The following is a 23,229-nucleotide window of genomic DNA, read 5'->3' on the forward strand; positions in this document are numbered from 1 at the left end:
GTAAGGATTCATGTAAAGAAGATGGGATTGTTGTAGTTGATTCAATATCAGCCAGGATAACGGTGTACAGTGACTGCTAAAAAGAAGGTAAGTATAGTCTTGATGACACTAATCAGTCTTTAACAAGGTGACCAGTGGGTTCAACTGATTAGAACATGCCTCCTGCATTGTATTCTATACTGAGCATAAATGTTAAGAATACAGTAAAAACTGGAGCACAGCCAGGAAAGAGTTAGGCGAGGAGTCTGGAAACTATCAAATGTTCTCAGTGGAATGGCTTTAGATCTGGTGATGATGGATGATTTGTGTGAAGAAGACTAAGTGAAGACATGATTACTGTTGACTAATATTTGAAGGACTGTCCTGTAAATAGGGAGGAGACTTGTTCTTTGTTTTAGAAGAAATGATTAGCACCAGTTGGTGTCATGCACAGGGACATACATTTTGTCTTAATGTAGAGGAAAATTCTCTCACAAAAAGAGTGCCTTGTCAAATAGGGCATTTCCTACTATCTTAAAGAATTCAGGTGGCTGAGTGACCACTGGGAAATTAGAGCAGGACTTCTACAGGGAAGGGAAATTGGGCCAAGTGACTTTGACGGCCCCTTCCAACTCCAAGTTTCTGTGATTCCATGACTCACAAATTGGAAGCCACTAAATAATACCAGATGGTAATTGCTGAAGGCTGATTATTACTTAGCCTGGGAAGAGTTCCTAGAAACAGATAAAAATAATTAGAAAAAGATTGATTCAGCTGGAGATTGGGATTTGTAAATAACCAAGGAAGCATCCATGTTGACAAAGAAACAGATCATCAGTGCTTTTGAGTGGCTGTTGGTAATAAGCAGCCCTTTATGGAGCATAATTTGAGGTACGTTGGTCTGGAATAATCTGACACTAAATCTCTATGATGTTACCAGTTCTACTTCTGCTGTTACTTGTAGTTCTACGATTAGAAGTTTCCTTTTGAATCTTAAAGAGTTTTGATTTGTCAGGGGTTACCAATTAAAGTGAATTGAACCAGTTGCTAAACACTTATTAATTGGTGGAATGAAACTTTTTTTAGAGAAAATTTTAAAGGAGACCACAGCATATAAATTTTAAAAAATTTGTATAGTGTTCTGGATGAAATGGCTGCCAGAAAGCTTTACCTGATCACACTATCTCCACTTTCTCTATCCTTTGTGCCCCAAAGAACCTCCTGAATACCTTCCACAAAAATTTTGAATTCTGCAGAACAAAAAGCTTGGAAAATAATCCATGAAACTATCAGTCTTCAGTTTTGGGAGGGTTGCACAGAGTGTCTGACCTGAGGGGAGTGAGGGAGGAAAAAGTCCAGATACAAATTTTTCCTGTTGTCTCATTTTGGTGAACCCGATGCTCTAGGTTTCCTAATACAAAGAATGAAACTTTTCTCCAAAGTTTATATTCTTTCTGAAATTGGCTATGCTCCTTCCAAATTAATCACATCCAGCCACTAGGAGATGCTTCAGAGCAAAACACAGAAAATAAATGCATTGGTCAGATATTAGCAGGAAATAGATAACACATGCAAATTAGGGTAATTTGAGAAAGATTATTATTTTTTTATTGAAACATAGCTGATTGTACGTATCTGTGGGATACAGAGTTGAATATCAATACCTGTGTGCAATATATGATGCTCAAATCAGGATAATTAGTATATGTTGAATACATGTAATGTTCAACATTATACAACAGAATGGATTTTTGTGGCCCTCTACCAATTCCTCCTCCTTTCCGATCTCTGGTAACCTCAGTTCTGTTTGAAAAAGATTATTTACACAGGGACTATACACAAAGTTGTGAGTATAGGAAAACCATAAGACCTGTCCTGAAATTAGTGACAACCAATTTGTTAGCCTTGAGGCCTGAAGAAATGAAGAGAGGGAGGTTTCTGGAACCCAAAAGGAGACAGAGCCTTGTCAAGCAGTTTCCCTAGAAAGAAGCAGTTACTTTTAGTCAGGAACACAGCCAGAGTAGTGATCTTGCAGAAGAGGAAGCTGGGGTAGTAAAATCCTTACTGTTTCTTTCCCCCTCCAGTTTCTTACTGAAATAAGAAATGGCCAGCTCCCACGGGAAGCCAGGGGCAAGAGCAGGCCTACTGATGTGCTCCACACAGGTGAACATCTTGGGCAGAAAGGAGGGTGAAGAAGGGTTGAGAGTAGACCCTTGGGACAAATGGTAGCTGTCAGCACAATGAAAACCTTTGGAGAATAAAATCTACTAACCAAAAAACATGTTGTGAATGCTGGCTAATGCAGAATAATGCACTAAGCACACAATAGAAGAGGAAACTATTCTTCATTCCTCTAGAACCTTCAGCAATGATTCAGATTAGAGAACTGCTGAGACTTGGGGTTTTGGATAGTGATGCTTCTGTGACACTACTATGACTTGAGCATGTGATTCTGTCTCTTCATTGGATCAGTATAGCCTGGCAACCACTAAGTAATTCCATAGGCTTCATAGTTACCATTTTCCCTGTAAGTCTCAAATGCTGGAAATATTACACATGTGAGTGCATTTCCTTCCACTGTATCCCATCCACATTTACCATGGATGAGAGTCTTAGTAAGTGCAATGGTGTGCATGCCACGGGCTATTAACAGGTTGTTGTTAAGTCATGCACGAGGGTACTTCAAAACATTCATGGAAAGATTTGTACTATCTTTTAATTTTATCTTTCTATAAATGTTTTGCAGTACCCTCATACATTATTTATATATATTTAATATAAAATAAATATTATTTATATTATACATATGTGCATATTTATATACACATGTCTATTCATTTATTCAACTTAGTTATGGAAACTTACAAAACTGACTAAAAAAAGCAAGTTTGAAAAGTTCTACTACTCTTAAGGAAATTGAAACTATGGTTTCAAACCTTTCCACAAAGACAACATAAGCCAGACAGATTTACAAACAATTTCAGGAAACTATAAATAATGCATATGAACAAATTCATAAATGTGAATTTATTCATTTACTTATTTTCAAAATTGTTGGTATGAATCAGTGACAGTATTCTTTTGTTATCTTTTTTAATTTAAAAAAATTTCGAGAAGATTATAGATTCACATGCAGTTGTAAGAAATATTACAGAGAGATCCAGTATATCTTTTGCCTAGTTTCTCCCAATGGTAACATCTTGGAAAGCTATAGTAGGAAATCATAAGCAGGATATTTACATTGATACAGTCAAGATACAGATTAATTCCATCCCCATAAGGATCACTTCTATTGTCCTTTTATAACCACACCCCATCTTTCTCCCATTTCCCCAGACCCTGGACCTTAACTACTGACAACCACTAACCTGTTCTTCATTTCTGTAATTTTGGCATTTCAAGAATGTTACACAAATGGAATCACTCAGTATATAAACTTTTGGTTTGGCTTTTTTACTCAGCCAGTTCTCTAAGGATCCATCCAAGTTGTTGTGTGTATCAATAGTTCATTTCATTTTATTGCTGAGTAATTGTTCATAGATGGTTATACAGTTTGTTTAAACTATTTACTTCTTAAAGGATGTCTGAGTTGTTTCCATTTGGGGATGTTATGAATGGAGCCGTTTTAAGCATTTATGTGCAGGTTTTTGGGTGAACATAAGTTTTAATTTCTTAATTTTATTTCTTTATTTCATTTTATTAAATGCCATTGCATTCAATTGCTGGGTCATATGACAGTTGCATGTTTAGATTTTAAAGAAATTTCCAAACTGTTTTCCAGAGTGGCTGTACCATTTCATATCCCATCAGCAATGCATGAGTGATCCAGTTTCTTGCATCCTGCCAGAATTTGGTGTTGGCACTATTTTTTTATTTTAACCACTCTGATAGGTACATAGTGACATCACTATGATGTCATTGGGATTTTAATCAGCATTTCCCCAATTGCTAATGATGTTGAGCATCTTTTCATGTGCTTATTTGCCATCTGTATATCCTCTTCAGTAAAATGTCTCTTCATGTCCTTTGCCCATTTCTAATTGGATTTTTTGTTTTGTTTTGTTCACAGTGATTTTTGAAGGTTCTTTGTATATTCTAGGTGGTCCTTTGTCATATATGTGGTTTGAAAATATTTTCTTCCATTCCGTGTCATATCTTTTCATCTTACACAGCCCCCAAATCTTTGACATTAAGTCCAATTTATTAATTTCTGATTTTATGGATTTTGCTCTTGGTGTCAAGTCTAAGAACTCTTTGCCTAGCTTTAGATACCAGAGATTTTCTTCTAAAAGTTTTATAATTTTGTAAAATTTAAAAATTTAAAAATTTGAAAAGTTTAAAATGTAATAATGAAGTCTATGATCATTTTGAGTTAGTTTTTGTATGAGATGTGAGGTTTAGGTTGTGGTTTATTGTTTTTCCTGTGAATGTTCAATTGCTCCAGCACCATTTGTTGAAAAAACTATCCTTTCTCCTTTGAATTGCTTTTGCGTCTTTGTCAAAAATCAGTCGAGCATATTGTGTGTGTCTATTTATGGGTTCTCCATTTTGTCCCATTGTGTCTATCCCTCTGCCAATACCACACAGCCTTGATCACGGTCACTATATAGTAAGTCTTGAAATCAGGTAGACTGATTCTGCCTACTTTATCCTTCTTTTAAAATATAGTTTTAGCTATTCTAGTCCCTTTTCCTTTCCATATACATTTTACAATATTCTTGTCTATATCTACAAAAAATCTTTCCAGGATTTTAATAGAAATTGCATTAAACCTGTATGTCAATTTGAGGAGAATGGACACCTTTACTACACTGAGACTTTTAGTCCATGAACATAGTATGTCTCTCCATTTATTTAGTTCTTGATTTCTTTCATCAGTACTTTGTAGTTTTTAGCATAAGATTTCTGTACATGTTTTGTTAGATTTACACTTAAGTATTTCACTTTTTTTTGAGTGATTAGGGACTTGTTACATTAGTTAAAACTGCCTGAGTCTACTTTCAGTAGAATGTGAACTGCAACAGAATTTATTACTGACTCTAAAAATACTTGAACTATTGTAGTATTTAATGCAGGTTAAAGTAAATTAAAAGAACATTATTGCTACATATTGTTTTTCTATTGCTGATCCTGTGTGTGAATTTGTTCACAAAACTTTTGAAATTCTAAAGACCTGTTTCCGATTACAGAATATAGTGCTTTATGAAACACATTGCAAGAATAAACTAAACAGCTCATTTCTGTGAATGATGATTTTACTTGTTTTATATGATCCTTGTTATCCTCTTTCTAGTTATTAGCATGGGCCAGTAAATCTGAATTATGTAAATATTAACTGTTTTCTTCCCCGGGAAACTAGCTATATTACTTTTTTCCATATGATAATTTTGGATTAATGGTAAGATTTTAGAAATCACTCAGCTCACTTAAAGCTTTCTATAAAGACAATTGTAGAAACAATACATGCCTTTACACAGATATTCAGAAATCAAGTTGTCTTAGTGTAGTTAATGTAATCCATTTTTATCTTAGATTTAAAACTATTTTAATTTTGTTTTATTTGTGTTTGGTGTTTGTGACAGACATGGGAATGCACTTTGCAGATCTCTAAGACAGAGAGTTTATTTGACCAAGGGCCCTATCTGCTGGGCTTTGAAATCCATTCCCACATTTGCACCAAGGCCACACATTCCATGGGCTTCTCCCAGCTGATGATTGATCACAGCAAGGGTACTAAGGAAGGCTGGTGTCTGGGAGATGTGGGAGTCCTTTGGTGGCTGAAGTTTGGTTCAAATATTGTATTAGTCAAAGTTCTCTAGAGAAATAGAACCATATATATAAAGATATATTGACTGATATGTATGTACATATCTTTATAAACTTATATCTCTATCCTTATCTACTGATATATCTATATATCATATATATTGACTCTCATATATATACACACATATAGATATATACACACATGTATATATTGGGGAAGAAAGAGAGAGAGTGAGTACAGGACTGGATTCTGGTGAGACTGGGAGAGCAATCAAGTCTGACCCCAAGTGAAAACATCCTAGACTTACCAGATTCCCAATTTTTACTCCTAAGCTTTTGCCCTAATAAACTCTTTGCACATTTAATTCTCTTTTGGAGGACCTGGACTAACAGTTTTTTTTTTTTTTTTTTTTAAATCTGGTGAAAAGGAAAGAGAAATTGTTAATCTTAGAAAATTGTTATATCATCCCCAAGGTAGTGAGAAACATAATCTATAAACATAAAACAATAACCAGTAATAGTAAAAGCATAGTGCAACAAAAAGCAGTTGAGATTCAAAAGATAGAACTCTGTTGCTCACCGCCCACCTTGGTAAGTTTACGTACCATGTTCATTGTACATGTCTGAAAACCTGCCATGTGGTGCAAGGAATGATAGAAAGTAAAGCCCCTTTTTTGGAGCTTAAAGTTCTTCTGAAACATACACAAAATTTCCATAAACTGGAAAAAGATAGGTGTTGGGAATGAAAATTATAAGCAAAGAGGAGATTAAATTAGCTCCCAAGCATGTGCCCATTAAGGAATTCCATTTGAGGGCTCCTCAGTTGCTTTATTAAAAAACAGGAAGAGGATTAGATGAGTGGGTGATGACCAGAAGCAGATTAAGATGTCACTACAATCACTCTGGGATGATGAAAGGAATTTGCTTTTTCAGATCATGTATCACTGTCATTTAAATTCCAAACTTAAATTGGTGTTGGAGATGATTGTAGGAATCAAAGGGCTTCAGGGAATATGGTGCAGGATATCTTGTTTGTCCCTCCAAATGCTCTCCTCTTTTCTGTACCCCACTGACCTGTATGGGCAATATCAATGGGCTCCCTTGCCCTCTAGCTTTTGGTTGGATTTGGGCCAATGGGAATCACAGGCAGGAGAATAGAAGGAGGAGGGAGAGTGAGGTCACATTATTTATTCCCCTGGGTTTTCTCCTTGTGGGGTATCCAAGTCTTGCTGCATCTCTCTGCTGAAGATCATAGCTCCTACTACGCAGTCCTCTCCAGAAAGTGTTCCCCCGCCCCCCATTCTGCTAAGGATTCTCTCTTGCCCTTTCAAGCTTAGGAATAGTAAGGACTCCTGATTTTACTAGCTAGCCTCAGGGCACTGCTTTATCCTTGAAATTTCCCTATATCTTACCTACACTTTTGCAAATTCCTTTATTAAACTCTCTTCAAAAGATTCCTGTCTTGGCTGTTTTCTGTTGCTGTAACAGGATACCTGGGACTGGGTAATTTATAAAGAAAAGAAGTTAATTTTAAAACTTTTATCAGCTCATGATTCTGGAGGCTGAGAAGTCCAAGATAGGGCAGCCCATCTGGTGAGGGCCTCAAGCTGCTTGAACTTATGGTGGAAAGCAGAAAAGGAAGGGGTCCATGCAAAACAGGCCAAACATGAGAGGCAGCCTTGCTTCATAACAATCTGCTCTTTTGAGAGCTAACCCAGTCTCATGAGAAAGACATTAGTCTATCTTAAAGACCTAATCACCACTTACAGGCCCCACTTCCCAACACTGTTACATTGGCAATTAAATTTCAACATGAGTTTTGGTGGGGACAAACCACATCCAAACCATAGCAACTCCATTTAAATGTCCCATCTGTTTACTGGAGGGACTTTCACTTGTGGATCATCATCTAAGTGAATTACTAAAATATGGGTTTAAACTGTATTTACTGGGGCCGGCCCGGTGGTGCACTGCTACAGTGCGCCGCTTGGGAGTGCGGTGGCGCTCCCGCCGAGGGTTCGGATCCCACATACAGACCGGTTCCCGCTCACTGGCTGAGCGAGGTGTGGGCACAACACCGAGGTTTGCGATCCCGTTACCGGTCCCGGTCCGGTACGGGCGCGACACTGAGGGTTGCGATCCGTTGCTGGACACGAAAAAAGACAAAAAGGAAAAAAAAAACTGTATTTACTGAAACTAGGAAAAGATGATGATAGCATCTTACTAATGGGTAGATTTCTGGATTTCAAATTAAACAATTTTCTCCTTCCATTGATAAAAGAGAATGTACTTTTTGATTCACTTGGAATGTTGTCAGAAGTGATGTAGGATTCTCGGGCTATAAGGGCTGCCATAGAATTTGAAACTTGGCTATGATACAATGATGATGGTGTACAACATGTATTTAAGTTTTAAAAATAGAGAAAAGAACAGAAAATATTAGTACACATATTTTAATTGAGATGGAGTTCTTGACAATAGAGGAGAAAAATCTATAAATGTTTTGATGTGTATGAACTCTTTTCTAGCACATTCCAAATTATACAGCAGGGAGAGATTTGAAGGGGCAAGGGATATAAAAATAATGAGGGGATAAAATGAGGAGGTATTGGTCAAATGGTATAAAGTTTCAGTTACAGAGGAGGGATAGTCTCTGAAGATCTATTGTACAGCATGGTGAGTAAAAGGTCTTGTATACTTGAAATTGCAAAGGGAGATTTTAAATGTTCTCACCACAAAGTGTTGTGAGGTGATGGATATGCTAATTAACTTGATTTAATTATTTCACAATGTGTATATCAAAACATCACATTGGACACCATAAATATATACAGTTTTAGTTTGTGAATTAAAAATAATAATAATAAAGAGTGAGCTTGTATGAAGCTAAAATTTCATGCAGGAGCAAGGGAAAATTTCCCCCAGCAAGAAAATTCTAATAAGACTTAGAAGGCAAAAACAAATTGAATTCTTTGTTTGTTTTTGTTTTATAGATGTTTTATAACAGAAAATTTCAAAAGCACAGTCAAAGGGGAGAGAAGAGTATAGTGAACTCCATGTACCCATTGTGCAGCAGTTGTTAACTCAGGCCCAATCTTGTTCAATTATACTGCCTATCTACTTTTTTTTTTTCTTTACCACCCCTGTACTCCATACACCAAATTACTTTGAAGCAAATCCTAGATCATATCATTTATTCACAAATACTTTAGTATGTTTCTCTAAAAGACAAACACTCTTTTAAAAACATAACCATAGTATCATTATCTCACCCAATTCTATCCATAGCTCCATCTCCTAATTTCATCCATAGCTCCCTATTATTTTGTTTTTGATGGTGTTATGTTATCCAAACCAAAGAAGAGATTTGCTACTTTCCACATCTTTTACTCTTTCTTTCTTCATCACCATCTTGGTAGGACTTATGCTTAAGAGGAAATTAAATTTCGTATGTACTGGGCTGAAAAGCCAGGGGCTATATAAATAAATTTGCCAGTTTAAAGTATAGGTCTTGGATCTAAAAAAAAAATTAGGTGGTACCAAGACCACATTCCTCGAGGGAGAAGATCAGGCTCTTAAGCAATTTCAATGTCATAAGCAAGTGGGCCTCCAATGGAAAATCCCAGGTAAAAAGACACTTTTTCTATGCTTCTGCCACTTCTAAGTTGACCCAAGAAAGTGGGTGTGATGGGTATTGTGATTTTTTCATTGATTCCATATTCTATATACAAACAATTATTTTCAGCTCGCCCATGTAAACGAAGCAAAAGGTTTCGGACTTTTTCGTTCTTCCATACATGTCCACTTTGCCACAAGGAATTAATATCAGGTGTCTTTCCAAAACATTGATCAATTTTTCCTTTGTGAACCAGTCTGTTCATATTGTTACCTTTTCCGAGAAAGAAATATGCAATTGGTTGCTTTGTACGATGCATATGCTTATATTGCCCTCTGAAAGAATTTTCCAGTGATTGAGCATACTTTTCCATTTGTTTAGAATCTTGATCTAGTTGACGGTTTTCTGGCCAGAATAAGAGGGAAGCTAGGAAATAAGGTTCTGAAAATCGACTAGTCAGTCCTATTGGTTGCAAGACTTCTCGAAGCTGATCTTTCAGTTTTTTAATTGGCTTCACTAATTTGGAGGCAGGTTTAATACAGGAGAGAACGATGTTGGCCAGGATGAAATTTTGCTTTTCTTTTGGCTGAATTCTGACAGAGCATTGTTCAAAGAGGAAAGTATACTTGTTCACTATATCTTCCACAGTGCTTACAGCATCTTCTTGACTTTTGACAAGGTATTCCAAGAGCCCAGAAAACTTGTCTGCTTTTAAAGCTATTAGGCTTTTCCGATACTTCTCTACTTCAAGTGGCAAACTGAGCTTTGATCCAAAATCTATGTTTTGTGATTCTTCTAAGGAAACAAATGTATCTACATACTTTTTAAAATATCCAGCCACCTTCCTCCGAGTTTTAGTCTCTTCGTTTTGCTTAATGTTGTTCCTGGGTTTTAGAAGGACAAAGTAATCATCAAAAAAATCAAAAGACTTTTTCAAAGAATGTTGCAAATTAGTTAGATAAGGAATAAAGTTCTTGAGGGCTAATTTAAATTCGTTGTTTGGATCCCCTGGAATATCATTACTTCCTGATAGGAAATTGACCATATCTTTTTTTGATAGTTCATTTTTATTGTCAAAAAAAGGAATGAGCTGGAGAATCTGGATTGTGTAGAGTCCAACTTCTATCTCCCCTTGATAACCAGCTATATTGTAAGTATCATATCTCCTTTTGGACTTCTGACACAGCCTTTCCTGCCCTTCATATTGTCTGTCTTCACTTTGCTGTTGCGATTCTTTGAATGCATTTGAGGCATGTACTGCTAAATCCAGAAGACCAGTTAGATCATCAACTGAAATGCTCCTGTTTCTTCCATTATCCTCTATCCACCATCTTATTTTGCTTTTGTAGACTTGACCCAGTGTATCTGAAATATAAGAATTGTCAGGTTCTATCTTTTTTGCTTGTTTTGCCCAATTTAGAGCATTGCTAAAGTCCTTCTCTTTAATGTAGAAATGTCTTGCCAAAGCTTGGCAAATGAATGCATTTGGGTTGAATCGACGGATACCTTCAAGCAGTACAGCTTTAACTGCTGCATTTCCTTCATCTTTATGTAATGCTTCAATAAATGGGGAAAACCAAGTTGCTGTTTCACCTTCATATCCATCACGCTGTCTCGTGAGCAGCAGTGTTTGCATATCTTGGAAAAATTTGCTTTTTCCTATACCAGAATCATAGAACAAATTTTCTGTTAGCATATCCAGCATAATTTGACTTTTATCCAAGTGATAGCTTTTCTTCAATTCTTCCAGTGAGAGAATTGCAATCAAAGGGTGAATGATGCGCACTCCACTGTACTTCCCGCATTCCGTGACCTCTGTTTTTATCAGAATTGTAGAGTAGGTGCCCATTTTGTCTTCAAGTTTTTCTCTTCCCCAGTAAGCTGTCTTGTTTCCAATTCCTAAGAACTTTTCACACTGGGATAGTGAAATGGTGGTATCGGGCACATATGAATTAAGAAGAGCCAGAAAAGAAAAGAACTTTGCTTCCTTTGTAGAAATATTCTGCCCTTTCAGGATATTCCTGACCACATTTTCTATGTACTGTTTATTAAAATTGGTTTTCATGATCATGAAAGAATAAAAATCTTCAAAGTTTTTGTGCTGTTCTTTGATTTCTTTCAGCTTAAGCTCAAAAGCTCTCTGTTCTTTGGGAGATAGTTGGTGTATCACCGCAATACTGTCTGGGATCATTGCATTTTTTTCAGGATTCTGTGATCTCATGCAATTTAGGATGATCACTAGAGTCTTCTCATATCGAATGTATTTTTTAGCTACAGCTGTTTGAATAGAGGCCTGCAGAAGATAGACGTTATCTTGTTCTTCAAAATCATCAACAAGGAGCAATACAGGTAAGTATTCCTGATGGTTCGTTGTTCCATAGGTGATCAAATTGGTCACCTGTTCTCCAATTTCAGAAAAATCCACTGTCTTGTTTTTCAGCACAGCGCATCTGAATTTCTTCCTTAGTTCCCAGAGAATATGCATAGCCAAGGTAGTCCCCCCACAGCCTGGATGATGGTACAGATGGATAATTTTGGCACATATTGGTTTAGAAGAATCTGCCCAGTCTTGAATCATTTCTTCAAGTCTTTCATATTTATCCCTTTTGACAAAAGGTGAAGAATAGTTTTCAGAAGAAAAGTAGAAGTTCCACCATGATACTTTGCCACCTCGATAGAAGTCTTCCTCTTTTGATGCCTTAAATTCAAGGAATTTATTTTTGTCCTTCTCTAAGAGTGTACCTTCACATTCATTTTCACAGAGAATTTCCAGAGAAGTCATGATATCTTCTTCCTTTTTCAAAAGGACAGTAGATGAGCCAACAGATGGCAAAAATCTCTTTACAGATTGAGTCACAGATTTTAGTTTAAGGATAGTGCCATTTATCTCTTCAAGACTTAAAGTAGAAATACATTGTTTTGATAATTCATCTTGCTGTTTTGTTAATCTTGCTTCAAGTAGATCTTTCCATCCCTGACATATGTGTGAATGCACACAAATACACAGTATATTTTCCATTCCTTTGAGATCTTGGTAGAAAGCACAGAAAGTCTCAATGAGGGGGTCTCTTGGGTCATCCACGGAGGAGAGTAATAGAAACACCACCAAAAACTTCCCTCTTGGCATTATGTCTTCATGTGTAAGAAATGAAATCAGTTTCCTGACTTCAGAAGCTCGTTCTCTTTGCCAGGAACTTGGATCTAAGGGTTTATATTTTTCACTGTCAAGGTCTAACCTGCCATTGCAGAAAATCCAGCTGGGTTGCTGGTAAAGATTCAGACTAGAAATCTTCTCATTTGGTGTGGTTTTCCCTTCCACATACAGACTTGGAGAGTGAAGGTTTGCTACTCGACTTTCTTTGTAAGCTTTGACTACTCCATTGCTCCCAGATTCAGGATCGAACTCCAACACAGCAAACCATTTAATTTCCTTTAAGAAGTCTAAGTGTTTTTTTTGATTTGGGTGGCATTTATTTGTTACAAGAATGTACCAGTCATAGTATGAATTATCCAACAAATCCTGATTTCCTGTCAACAGTTTCACCAGCTTTGGTCCCTCACTTTCCTTTTTATTTGTTTTTACTCTGCATTTTTCTTCTGCTTCTTTCCTAGACTCTGCTAGTGTTTTTAAATCTAATTTAAATGCTCTGAAATCAACTTTATTTTTCATGAGGTCCTTTGTGCTGGCCCCATCTCGCACAAAGACTGAGACTTTTGAACTTTGTTCCCATGTTTTGTTGTTGTAATTTTGCATTTTAACCTGGAAATAATCATGTTTACATTCAGAGTATTGAGGAATGACATCTACTTCAATAACACATCTGTCAGATAAAGTACTATTTGGCAGTAACACTTCCACAAATCTTGGCTCTCGAATGCACTTCTTTGCTTGTTGGACCTGATGGTCTTCAAAATACTGATGTATCATCAGATTGAAGTGGCTAATGAGGGCATCTTTAGTGACATTGATGACTTTTGTGCCAACTATTTTTCCATGGGGTTTGTCTTTGACTCCAAAATGAATGGTGCCATTGGTACGTGAATTCATACAAGCTGCAGCAAATCGAAAAACTTCATTGCTAAATTTCATCTTAATATCCTCTTCTGTGGCTGTTTCTGTATTTGTGAAGGCTTTGAATTCATGTATTGGATCAATGAGATTGCGTGGTCCTGTTTCAGGCTGTAGACAAAAATGCATTTTGTAACGATATGGATTACTGAATTCATCAAAAGGGTATGAAACACATGTCAGTTCTATGGATGGCTGCTTTTCCTTTTTGTTATCTATTTCATCGTCGGTGAGCTTATTTTTTAGTGACTCAGAACCTTTAGGAACTGTATTCATTGTAGGTGCATTAGCCATATCTGAATTCTCTTTATTCTTCTGTTTTTGCATTGAAGTTTCTCTAGTTTCCTCTTGCATCACAGTCTGTTTTTTAGGAACATTTTTACTGCCTTTTTTCCTTTTAGGTGTCTGAGTAAGATCTTCAGAGGATGTTTTCTGCAATTGTTTGAATAGTTCCTCTATTTGGATAGCTGGGCCATGTGTTATGCCCATATCAACAAGATGTTTTTTATTTAACCATTTCAAGATTGCTCCATTCACATCTTGTGTAGTCAAGATTTCCCTGTGTTTTTGGTCAATCTTATGACTTTCTAACCACCGATTAACATCCTCCTTTGTCCAATCATCCGTATTTTCTGGAAGGTTCAGCGACTCTGCCATTCTGATACCTGAATATAGAAAAAGAAATACAATTTAGTATTTTTATAAATATATTTTTAAAACAATCAATTTTCAAGAGGTAATACATGCATCTGTTATAAAATTTAAAAAGTTCAGAAGGATATTGTGAAGGTTAATTCCAGGCAACAACTTGATCAGATTAAAGAATGTCAAGAAACCTGGTAAAGCTATCTTTTTAGGTGTGTCCAGGAGAGTGTTCCAGAAGAGATTAGCATGACAGCTTGAGTGACTGGGTGGGAAAGATCTGCCTTTGATATGGGGGTGTGGGGGGGAACCATCAAATCCACTGGGGATCTGGAGAGAACAAAAAATGGAGGAAAAGGTAAATCTTTCTCTCTATCCACTGGAGCTGGGATACATTCTTCTCTCCTGTCTGTGAACATCAGAGCTTCAGACTCTTCAGCTGTTGGGTTCCAGGACTTATACCAAGGACAGCATTGGCTTCCCTGGTTTTGGGGCCTTTGGACTTGGACTGAGCCACACAACTGGTATCCAGTTTGCAGACAGCCAATTGTGGGTCTTCACAACCACTAACACCAAAGAGCTAATTCCACTAATAAATCCCCTCTCCTATGTTTATAACATATCCTATTGATTCTGTCTCTCTGGAGAACTCTGACTAATACAGATTTTGGTACCAGGAATGGGGTTTTTCTGCTGCAACTCCAACCTCACATTCCCCCTCATCGCTCTAGCAAAGGTTCTATGTGGTGAATCTGCCCTTGTGACAGATCTCTTCCTGGGCCCCCAGGCTTTTCTATACATTCTTTGAGGCTTGGGAGCCTCCCCAGCTCTGGCATTCTGTGAGCCTGCATACTTAACACTATGTGGATGCCACCAAGACTTCTTGCTTGTATTTTCCAAAGTTGCAGATCCAGCCCTACCTGTGACCAATTGAGCCACAGCTGGAGAAGCCAAAGCAGCCAGGGTGCTGGGGCAGGAAGCAGCTTCCTGAGGTGGCCCTGGGCAGGGAGCACGTGGAGGGAGCCTCAGGCCTTTCCCCTCTCTCTTCCTAGGCCCCTGGGCCCATAATGGAAGAGGAAGCCTCTGAAATGCTTTCAAGGTGTTTTCTCCCTTCTCTTCAAAATCCCTTTCTTCTGTGCCCCAAGCTGGGGCAGTGGGGGGCTGAGGGCTTTTGCCACACCCCCCTGACATCTGCACCCAGCCCAGCAATGACCAAGCCACTGCCAGAAGCTCCCTGGTCTTCCCTGTGGGAATGAAGGGGGTGCTTCAAGCCTCAATCCCACCCTCCTTCTTCTTCCTTCTTCCATCCCATTTCCTTCCCCTTCCCCCTCACCCTCCCTTCTAACTGCTCTGCAACAACTTCATAGAATGTAAAAAAATAATAAAATTAATAAAGACCTCCCCCAAACCCCAAATCCCTTTCTTCTGTATTAATCTCCTTAACAAACAGTCACTGGGCCGTGCCATTGAATTTTTCTCCTAAAAATGCTCTCTGCTTCTCTACCACATGGTGAGGCTGCATATGTTTAAAATCTTTATGCTCTGCTTCCCTTTACACTCTGCTTCTGGCTTTACATCATGCCTCTGCCACCATAACACAATGCAGGCTGTTGCAAGTGGCCATGAAACTTCCTGAGTGCTTTGCTCCTTTGAAATTTCTTCTGCCAAATACCCTGGATTAGCACTTTGAAGTTCCTCATTTGATAAAACTTTTGGGCATGAACAGAATGCCCCCAAGTTCCTTGCAAGTTTGTAGCAAGGGTGATCTTTGTCCCAGTTTCCAATAAGCTCCTCATTTCTGAGACCTCCTTAGAATGATCTTTATAGTCCATATTTCCATAAGAATTCTGGTCACCACCATTTAACCAGTCTCCATAATGTTCCAAACTTTCCCTCTTTCGCTTTTTGTCTTCTTCTGAGTCCTCCAAACTCCTCCAACCTTTGCCTAACACTCATTCCAAAGTTGCTTCCACATTTTCAAGTATTTGTTATAAGCAACACCCCACTTCTCCATGTTACCTCAGGGGATATCAGCTCTCCAGCCCTATGTCACAATTTAGTTTGCAAGGATCTTGATCCCCTTTCCCTTCCATAAGACATTGCACTGGTCCAGTACATTGAAGACATTATGCTGATTGGACCTAGTGAGCATAAAGTAGCAACTACTATGGACTTATTGGTAAGACATTTGCATGTCAGAGGATGGGAAATAAATCTGACTAAAATTCAGAGGCCTCCTACCTCAGTTAAATTTCTAGCGGTTCAGTGGTGTGGGGCATGTCGAGATATCCCTACTTAGGTGGAGGATAAGTTGGTGCATCAGGCCCCTCCTACAAACAAGAAAGAGGCATAATGCCTAGTGGGCCTATTTGGATTTTGAAGCAACATGTTCCTCGTTGAGGTTTTTACTCCAGCTCATCTACCAAGTGACCTGAAAGGCTGCTAGTTTTGAGTGGAGCCCAGAACAGAAGGCTCTGCAACAGGTTCAGGCTGCTGTGCGAGCTGCTCTTCCCCTTGGGCCATATGACCCAGCAGGCCCAGTGGTCCTTGAGGTGTCAGTGGCAGATAGGGATGCTGTTTGGAGCCTTTGGCAGGCCCCTGTAGGAGCATCAGAGCAGAGACCTTTAGGATTTTGGAGCAAGACCCAGCCATCACCCACAGATAACTACTCTGCTTTTGAAAAACAGCTCTTAGCCTGCTACTGGACCTTAGTAGAAACTGTATGCTTGACTATGGGCCACCAAATTACCATGTGACCTGAGCTGCCCACCATGAACTGGGTGTTATCTGACCCAGCAAACCGTAAGTTTGGGTGTGCCTGGCAGCACTCGATCATCAAATGGAAATGGTATATATGTGACTGGGCCTGAGCAGGTCTTGAAGGCACAAGTAAGTTACATGAAGAAGTGGCCCAAATGCCTGTGGTTCCTACTTCTGCTATACTGCCTTTTCTCCCCCAGCCTGCACCTATGGCCGCATGGGGAGCTCCCTATGATCAGTTTACAGAGGAAGAGAAGACTAGGGCCTGGTTTACAGATGGTTCTACATGTTATACAGTCACCACCCGAAAGTGGACAGCTGCACCATTGCATCCCTTTCTGGGACATCCCTGAAGGACACTGGTGAGGGAAATCTCAGTGGGCAGAACTTCAGGCAGTGCACCTGGCTGTGCACTTTGCTTGGAAGAAGAAATAGCCAGATGTGTGATTATATACTGATTTGTGGACTGTAGCCAATGGTTTGCTGGATGGACAGGGACTTGAAAGGAACATGATTGGAAAATTGGTGAGAAGGAAATTTGGGGAAGAGGAATGTGTATAGACCTCTCTGAGTGGGAAAAGGATGTGAAGATATTTGTTTCCCATATTTTGTTTCCCATGTGAATGCCCATCAAAGGGTGACCTCAGCAGAGGAGGACTTTAATAATCAGGTGGACAGGATGACCAGTTCTGTGGATACTAGTCAGCCTCTTTCTCCAGCCACTTTTCTCTTTCTCCTGTCATGATCCAGTGGGCTCATGAGCAAAGTGGCCATGGTGGCAGGAATGTATGTTATGCATGGGCTCAGCAGCATGGACTTCCACTCACAAAGGCTTACCTGGCTACGGGAACCACTGAGTGCCCAATCTGCCAGCGTCAGAGACCAACACTGAGCCCCCGATATGGCAACATTCCTTGGGGTGATCAGCCAGCCACCTGGTGGCAGGTTGATTACATTGGACCACTTCCATCATGGAAGGGGCAGCCTTCTGTCCTTACTGGAATAGACACTATAGACTGCATATGGATTTGCCTTCCTGGCATGAAATGTTTCTGCCAAAACTACCATCCATGGACTCATGGAATGCCGTATTCACCATCATGGTATTTCACACAGCATTATTTCCGACCAAAGAACTCACTTCACAGCTAAAGAAGTGTGGCAATGGGCTCATGCTCATGGAATTCACTGGTCTTACTATGTTCCCCATCATCCTGAAGCAGCTTGCCTGATAGAATGGTGGAATGGTCTTTTGAAGTCATAATTACAGTACCAGCTAGGTGGCAATATCCTCCAGGGCTGGGGCATGGTTCTCCAGAAGGCTGTATGCATGCTCCAAATCAGCACCCACTATATGGTACTGTTTATCCCATAACCAGAATTCACTGGTCCAGGAATCAAGGGGTGGAAATGGAAGTGGTACCATTCACCATTACCCCTAGTGTCCCATTAGCAAAATATTTGCTTCCCGTCCCTGTGACTTTATGCTCTGTTGGTCTAGAGGTCTTGGTTCCAGAGGGAGGAATGCTTCCATCAGGAGACACAAAAATGGTCCCACTGAACTGGATGTTAAGGCCACTTTGGGCTCCTCATGCCTCTGAGTCAACAGGCTGAGAAAGAAGTTACAGTGTTGGCTGGGTGATTGACCCAGACTACCAAGTGAAAGTTGGACTACTAGTTTACAATGGAGGTAAGGAAGATTATGTCTGGAATATAGGAGACTACTTAGGGCATCTCTTAATACTACCAAGCTCTGTGATTAGGGTCAGTGGAAAATTACAACAACTAAATCCAGACAAGACTACAAATGGCCCAGACTCTTCAGGGATGAAGGTTTGGGTCACTCTGCCAGGTAAAGAATCATGACGAGCTGAGGTACTTGCTGAAGGCAAAGGGACTACATAATGGGCTATAGAAGAAGGTAGTTATAAATACCAGCTTTGACCACATGACCAATTATAGAAACAAGGATTGTAATTGTCTTCCCTATTGTGTTAATAATATCTCTGTGTATATATACTGTACATATATTAAGCAATTATCTTTGTTTTTGTTCCCCTTTTCTTTACCATGTACCATGAGACTTGTTGATTTTTTTTTTTTCCTTTTTGTCTTTTTTCATGTCCGGCAACGGATCGCAACCCTCAGTGTCACGCCCGTACCGGACCGGGACCGGCAACGGGATCGCAACCCTCGGCGTCGCGCCCGCACCTCGCTCAGCCAGTGAGCGGGAACCAGTCTGTATGTGGGATCCAAACCCTCGGCGGGAGCAGTGCGCCACCGGGCCGGCCCAGACTTGTTGATTTTATATCATCATTTAAATGTTGATAACTTGGGGCCGGCCCGGTGGCACACTGCTACAGTGCGCCGCTTGGGAGTGTGGCGGCGCTCCCGCCGAGGGTTTGGATCCCACATACAGACTGGTTCCCGCTCACTGGCTGAGCGAGGTGCGGGCGCGACGCCGAGGGTTGCGATCCCGTTGCCGGTCCCGGTCCAGTACAGGTGCGACACTGAGGGTTGCGATCCGTTGCCGGTCACGAAAAAAGACAAAAAGGAAAAATAAATAAATAAATAAAATAAATGTTGATAACTTAACATCACAGTATTTGCATTTAAGTCATGAGATATCAGGAGAAGAGTAACTGTCATCTAAGGACTTTACCTTCTCTTCTGGGAAAGGGATTAATACGTTTTTCGTTGTACACAGGATAGTTGCATCATGTTAAGCAGACCTATTACATTGTTGTCCCATCTGAAGATTAAGTATGATTTAAGGAGATAAGTACGGACACGAAGTCAACAAGGTGTGGATTTGTGAAGGTTAATTTTAGGCATCAACTTGGTTAGATGAAAGAATGCTGAGAAACCTGATAAAACTATCATTTTAGGTGTGTCCATGAGGGTGTTTCCAGAAGAGATTAGTATGAGAGCCTGAGTGGACTTGGTGGGAAAGATCTGCCCTCAATACAGGCAGAAACCATCCAATCCGCTGGGGGCCAGGAGAGAACAAAAATGGAGAAAAAAGTGAATCTCTCTCTCTACCTGCTGCAGCTTGGATACACTCTTCTCTCCTGTCCATGGACATCAGAGCTCAAGACTCTTCAGCTTTTGGTTTCCAGGACTCATACCAGGGACACCATCAGCTTCCCTGGTTTGGGGGCCTTTGGACTTGGACTGAACCACACTTGTATCCAGTTTACAGATGGCCTGTTATGGGACTTCACAATCGCATGAGCTAATTCCCCTAATAAATCCTTTCTCCTATGTTTATAACGTATCCGATTGATTCTGTCTCTCTGGAGGATCCTGACTAATAGAGCTATCCACCTAATTATCTCCTCAAAGAAAATTATTATTGCCAGTTTCTTCTTTATCATTCCAGAGAAATACTACCAAATATGAGGGTACTTCAAAAAGTTCATGGAAAAATAGAATTAAAATATAGTATGATTCCTTCCATGGCATTTTTGAAGGCCCCTCATACAAATCCATAAGCACCCCCCTTATGGATGGTAGCTCACGATTCACAGTTCCCTTCACTTTGCTCTATTTGCTAAGTATATCTTGGGGATGACTTCAGTCAGTATATGTAGAGATATTTCATCCTTATTAATGGCTGTTTGCTATAATGTGTGTTTGCTATATTATTTAAGAATATCCAATTCTGAAAGAGAAAAGAGGGAAAAAAGAGGATATATGAAACTACATATGAGGGGTCTTCAGAAAGTTCATGGAAAGATTCATATTATTTTTTAATTCTATCTTTCCATGAACTTTTTGAAGTACCCTTGTATAGAAGCAAGTAGTTTGTGAAACATGTTAGATGGACATAGGTAAAGTAAATAGAGCATGTGAGCGTTAAGCATGGTTAAAAAGAAATAAAAGGGCCAAGGAGACATTAAATGTTCTTGTGACACGTATGAAGCACTTCATATTTTTGAGGTCTTAATTGGGTCACCCATTGGTGATGCCCATTCTGATCATATATGTCCTCTACTCAAGACACATACATAAAATCCAGAATAGCTTATTAGGCTAACTAATGACCTGTAGCTGTGGTCAGGTACACTTACCCCTCTGCACCTCTCTGATTACAGCAAGTGTACATCACTCACCCAGAGGCTCTTTTACTTTCTGAGCTCCTTTGGACAGACCTCAACTCTGATTCTCAAAATTATACTATCACTAGAGAATGGCTATACAGCAGAGAGGGAGAGAGAGGATATTTAAACTTGCATAACTTAGATAATGAGATCTGTTTACCCTTCTTGTACCTTATCCAAAGTGTGTTACCCACCTCTTTTTTTAGTTGTGCATTTTTCTTGATTTAATAAACATGTGTTTTGAGTATCTTAATTTAGTATGTGACCTATTCTGTTCCAGGACATCTGAGACAGCTTGCTGGGTAGTGAAATTGGAGGCTACTATTGTATCAAAAATAATTATTCATGTAATAAATGATAACAGCTGATTCCTGGGCAATAACAAATGGCATAACTATTTGATCTGCAAATTGGCAGACTTCTGTCTGGAAAATTAATGGCCATCTAGGCTACAGAAATATAGCAATGGTTAGAAAAAACAAATCCAAGCAGTAATGGTCAGCTATAAGTATGATCCAAAAATGTGAACCATTCCAATGAACTAAACCTTCATCCATCATGGAAGAAATTAAATTAACAGAGGAGATAACCTGGGGAATGATGGTAGACAGATTATGTAGTCCTACTTTCGTGAAATGATACACAGGAATATTGTCTTCCAGAGGCTGATACAAACTGAAGGTTAGGATTTACTTTCCCTTCCAGACATGAAGATGCCAGAGCCATGGTCCAAGGTTTAAACTATTATTTTTTTGGTTATATAACTCCTTATGCACATAAAATGAATAAGGAACATACCTTACAACTATATTAATACAAAACAGGCAAAAATATATAAAATTGATGGAGAATTTATCTCCCTTACAACCCTCCTACAATTGGAAATCTAGAAGATTTAATACCTTTTTAAAACTGGATTATATAAAGTTTCTTTTTAGTAAGTTGGCCTCATTTTTTCCCCCTCTCCAGTCTATTTCAAATTTGAGCTTCTTAATCTCTATAGGCAAAATTACTAAAAGAAACAAAGAGAAAAAATTGCTTTAGGTGTGGTAATATTTAAAGCTAAGCCCTTTTTCTGGGACTATATCAAACTTAAAAAGGGCACAATCAACAGGGTGAAAAGGCAACCTATGGGATGGGAGAATATATTTGCAAATCATATGTCTGATAAGGGGTTAATATCCAGAATATATAAAGTACTACTACAACTCAGCAACCACAAAAAACCCAAATAACTAAATTAAAAATGAGCGAAAGACTTGAATAGACATTTCTCTAAAGATAATATACAAATGGCCAACAAGCAAATGAAAAGATATTTAACATTATTAATCATTAGAGAAATGCAAATCAAAAACTACAACAATATATCATCTCATACCCACTATGACTACTATTAAAAAAACTTAAAATAACATGTGTTGGTGAGTACATGGAGAAGTTGGAACCCCTGTTCACTGTTGGTGGGAATGTAAAATGGCGCAACCTTTATGGAAAGCAGTATGGCAGTTCCTCAAAAAATTACAACTATAAGAAACTACCATATGATCCAGCAATCCCACTTTTGTGTATATGTACAAAAGAATTGAAAGCAGGATCACAAATATATATTTGCATATCCATCCCATGTTCATAGCAGTATTATTCACAATAGCTAAGAGATGGACGCAACCCAAATGTTCATCAACCAATGAATGGATAAAGAAAATGTGGTGTACACACACACACACACACACACACACACACACACACACACACACGAATATTACTCATATTCAGTCTTAAAAATGAAGGATGAACTGGCTAGTAGGCTCAGTTGGTTAGAGCACAGTGTCAAGGGTTCAGATGCCTACACTGGCCAGCTGTCCAAAAAAAAAAAGAAAAGAAAAAAAGGAGGGAAATCCTGTCACATGGTAATGGTACTACATGAGTGAAACTTGAAGAAATTATGCTAAGTGGATGATCACACAAAAAAGACAAATGCTGTATGATTCCACTTATATGAGGTATCTGAAGTAGTCAAATTCATAGAAATGGAAAATATAATAGTTACGAGGGGGTGGGGGGAGGGGAAAATGAGAAGTTGTTTAATGGGAATAGACTTTCAGTTTTGCAAAATGAAACAGTTCCGGATATCTGTTGCAAAACAAGGTGAATATATTTAACACTACTGAACTGTACACTTAAAAATGATTGAGATGGGGCCGGCCCGGTGGCGCACTGGATAGTGCGCCGCTTGGGAAGCGCGGCGGCGCTCCCGTCCGAGGGTTCGGATCCCGCATGCAGACCGGCTC

The 23,229-nt window shown here is 39.1% G+C and overlaps 1 protein-coding gene across 1 annotated transcript in view; it reads right to left on the minus strand.

Moving 5' to 3' along the window:
- Nucleotides 1-8,922: 8,922 nt before the first annotated feature.
- SAMD9 (sterile alpha motif domain containing 9) overlaps nucleotides 8,923-23,229 on the minus strand; it is an 18,786-nt gene continuing 4,479 nt past the window's right edge. The window contains exon 2 of the mRNA XM_008572306.1: nucleotides 8,923-14,095. Within this exon, the coding sequence (XP_008570528.1) occupies nucleotides 9,321-14,087 (4,767 nt within the window). The 5' untranslated portion in view covers nucleotides 14,088-14,095 and the 3' untranslated portion in view covers nucleotides 8,923-9,320. The remainder of the gene's footprint in view (nucleotides 14,096-23,229) is intronic.

This window comes from Galeopterus variegatus, unplaced genomic scaffold (assembly GCF_000696425.1).
Source record: "Galeopterus variegatus unplaced genomic scaffold, G_variegatus-3.0.2 Scaffold46, whole genome shotgun sequence".
NCBI classification, from domain to species: Eukaryota; Metazoa; Chordata; class Mammalia; order Dermoptera; family Cynocephalidae; genus Galeopterus; species Galeopterus variegatus.